Here is a 3,548-nt window from a genome sequence, read left to right as displayed (position 1 = left end):
ATTAAGAACACTTCCTCGAGGTGGGATGTGTTGTGAGACATGGAAGAAGTGTTGAACAGGCTGCAGAGGATTTTCCACTGCTTTTTAGACCAAAGATGTGATTCTCAGTGTAACAGTAAAAATAAAGAGGTTAAAACCACTTTAGCACTTCTATTTCTCCTAAATTCTACTCAAATAAGAGGTCAAAACTCTAACTGCTTCACCAGGACCAGGATCAGATGTTCATACAGCCATGGGGACAATGTGTACCCTGTTTTAAACAGTCCTTTTTCTTGGATGCCCTCTTCAGATCCTTAAGGACATTGGAGATGAAGAAGCCAACGTTGTTGCTCTCAAACAAGCCATCAGAGACAAAGAAACCCACATGAAGGTTGTGCAAACAAGGCTCTATGACAGGTCTTTCAGGCCCAACATAGAGCTGTGCAGAGATGAAGCAGAATTCAGGTAATACTATTAAACAAGTCTCCAAGGTGCCTGTTCTATCCCAAAGTGATCTTAGACAGTGTTGGCACTTTTTATTGCTAATACACAGCTTTTAGCTTGTATTACTCAGTTTGACTCTGGTAGAAATCAGAAATAACTCAACTGACTGAAATCACTGGGAGGAAAATAGTGTTTAATTCTAATGTGTCACCAGATAGAAAACCTGTAGACTCAACTCTGCCTGTAGGCCCCACACTTTATTTTCTGAACTTTGTGATTTCTTTTGGATTTAGATGATCCAAAAAAAATCTGGCAGTGTGTGGATCACATACTACCCAAAATCGACCACGAGGTGGACTCTCTGTGAGGGAATGTGAATTGAATTTCAGCACAGAGCTGGTGGTGCTTGATTTGCAGTAATAATCTGGTTTAAAAGGGCCACAAATCCTTTCAAATTCAAGGTCTGAGTGTCACATTTTGATCTCCTTAGAAGCTTTGTAATTGTTTCTCCTCCTTCCCATTTTCCTGCCTTTAGGAAAAGTGAGGAATGAGCTTTTGTAGGCTTACAGAATCCTTGCAGCAAAGGTGCCTAAGAGTTCTACTGTTCTACACAGAGTGAGGAAGAAGTTCTGCTTAATCCAGATAATTTATTCCATTTCATTTAAGGTCCTAATCCAGCAAGCCATCCCTGTCCAAGTTTTTCAGCCGTCCCTTCCCTTTCAAGGGATTTAAGGACACTGGAAGTCCTTTGCTGAATGGACACATTTGACTGCCAGGCTTAGGCTGTTCGTAGTTATTCCATTGGCACAGCACACAGGGATCTTCTTTTCCCAGGAAGTAAATATTTGCCTTCTCCCCAGGCAGATTGCAGCAAGGCACCTCAGCCCCTCTGGATTTTAGTTGAAATTCTGTGCTGCTTTAGGGGTTATTTGCTGATTTATTAAAATGATTTGTTGCTGCTGCTTTCAAAGCTGAAATGCTTTTAGAGTAAAGACTTGTCTGATCTCTTCAGTTTTACACCAAAGAACAGAGATCAAAAAACAAGCTTAGCAAAATGCTGATCCAGTCAAACTGGACGAGTTATCTAACAATTTTTGTCCTTTAATTCCTAGTACAAGTGTCCTGTGCAGTGGGAGAAGGTGAGGATGGATATTTCCACTGTGCTTAGCAGCAAAAGACAATCTTGGTAATACCTAAATCATGGGACATTTGTGTACAGAGCTGTGAAAGTGAACTCTGCTTTTCTTGGACCTCTGTGAGGTCCTTTGGTGGTGACTATTATGATTCTATAGCTGTTGACCACTATTCCCACTACAGTTCATGTCTTTTGGAGCACCAACTCTCTCCTGCTCTTTTTCTTAATACTTCGTCTAATTCTCTTCAGGTTGGTCAGTGAAGTTGATGAGCTAACAGTGTCCACTGAAGCCCTGAAGAAAAAAAAGATGGAATCTGAACAAACTCTGAAGAACCTGGAGGAGACAAGGATGAACTTGGAGAAAGAAATAGCTGTGAAAGCCACCAGTATTTTTATTGATAGGCAGAAGTGCATGGCCCAATGCATACAACACCCTGTTGACCTTAAGTTAGCAAGTTACAATCAGTAATTTCTCTACTAACTATGCAAAGTCTGGGAGAAAATAGAGTCTAGAATCTTTCCTATAAAATAAATGGGTAATATTACGTACAGAAGTGCTGTATTCACTGTTTTCTACTTGGGTTAAAATGCATTGATGTAGTGTCACAGTGGGTTTGGGTCTTCCTTTTAACACTTGTATAAAACCTACAAAATATAGTGAATTTAAACCAGCTTCAAGGTAACTCATCACCTCTAGAATTTATCTATATCATATGTACATATTATGTGATATTTGGGGGGTTCACCCTCATAATTCAATATGCTGAGTGAATATTTCTGGTGAATGCTAACAATACACTGGTGTAGATAGAATATTTATAACTGCCAGCTTGAAATGAGAGCAATAAAACTGAAGATCCCCTGATCAGCCAGGAAACAGTTGACAGACTTTAAGCTGCTCAAACATAAGTAATAAAAACCCCAAAGTTTGCACAGGTTAGAGGCAAATCTGCCTATTGACAAATCCACTCCCAGTCTGACATCTGTGAGTCTGACACGAGGCCAAAGAGTTTTAACCTCCAAGTCAGTAAATTGAGTTTTTTCAGGGAAAAAAAACCCCGAAGCAGCTTGTGAATAGCAATCCTGACTTTCAGCTTCAGCACTTGGATGTTGAATTTTACTCTTGATGTGTTCCAGCTATTCCCTGGAAGCAAAGCATGTGGTTGAGCTATTACCCATAATGGAGAACACATCAGCTTCATCTACCCCAGCAGAGCAATGAAGCAAATGTCATTCAGCCATTAGCTTACTAGGCCACTTGGTTAAATATGTGACACGTCAAAAAAAAGGGAGAAGATGACACAGAACAGAATTCCATTATGCTTTCCTGTATTACAGGTATTTTACTTTGAAAAAGCAGCTGATCGAAGAGAGGCAAAAACCTTCAGAAGCAAAACACGCACAAAAACCCCTGGCCAGGTCCATTTGTGCACAGCTCTGCTCTGCTAGGCAGAGAGGAGAGGCCATTAGCTGATCTGTTTTGCTCCCAGACAGCTATTTGTGTTATCTGAACTCAGGATGTGCAGAGCACTATGAGCAATTGCCTTGCTAAAAGCTGCTCCCATTCCTTTGAAAACCAGCTGTGTCACTGAGGGCTGTTGACCCACACCTCTGTGTCACAGGCTTTGTGCTCAAGAGTTTTGGGGTTTATTTTTTTAAAATGCATTTCCTCTTCATGATTATATTTTGATTGGCCAAATGTTGGATCTTTATTAGAGATAAATCACAGAATCATAGAATCCCAGAATGGTTTGGGTTAGAAGGGACCTTAAAGCTCATCCAGTTCCAACCCTGCCATGGGCAGGGACACCTTCAGCTAAACCAGGTTGCACAGAGCCTGGACTTAAACACTTTGAGGAAATCCACAACTCCTCTGGGCAAACTGTCCTCAGTTTCTGGTAGGGCACATCTGGTGGAGGCAGAGCCCTCAGTAGTGGTCCCCGAGGTGCCCTGGGGCGGCCCAGGAACTGTCCCAGCTGGGATGATGCTT

General features: G+C 41.5%; 1 protein-coding gene across 1 annotated transcript; it reads left to right on the top strand.

Annotated features, from left to right (window-relative positions):
- Window positions 1-289: 289 nt before the first annotated feature.
- Window positions 290-2,027, top strand: LOC103805298 (tektin-4-like; the record flags this gene model as incomplete). The annotated part of the gene is made up of 2 exons (XM_009077939.1): window positions 290-444; window positions 1,808-2,027. Coding segments are annotated over 2 exons (375 nt in total), but the record flags the coding sequence as incomplete, so codon positions are not given.
- Window positions 2,028-3,548: the final 1,521 nt, after the last annotated feature.

The sequence above is a fragment of the Acanthisitta chloris genome, unplaced genomic scaffold, assembly GCF_000695815.1.
Source record: "Acanthisitta chloris isolate BGI_N310 unplaced genomic scaffold, ASM69581v1 scaffold11587, whole genome shotgun sequence".
In the NCBI taxonomy this organism is placed as follows: Eukaryota; Metazoa; Chordata; class Aves; order Passeriformes; family Acanthisittidae; genus Acanthisitta; species Acanthisitta chloris.
This window is presented reverse-complemented; position numbering and strand designations above follow the sequence as displayed.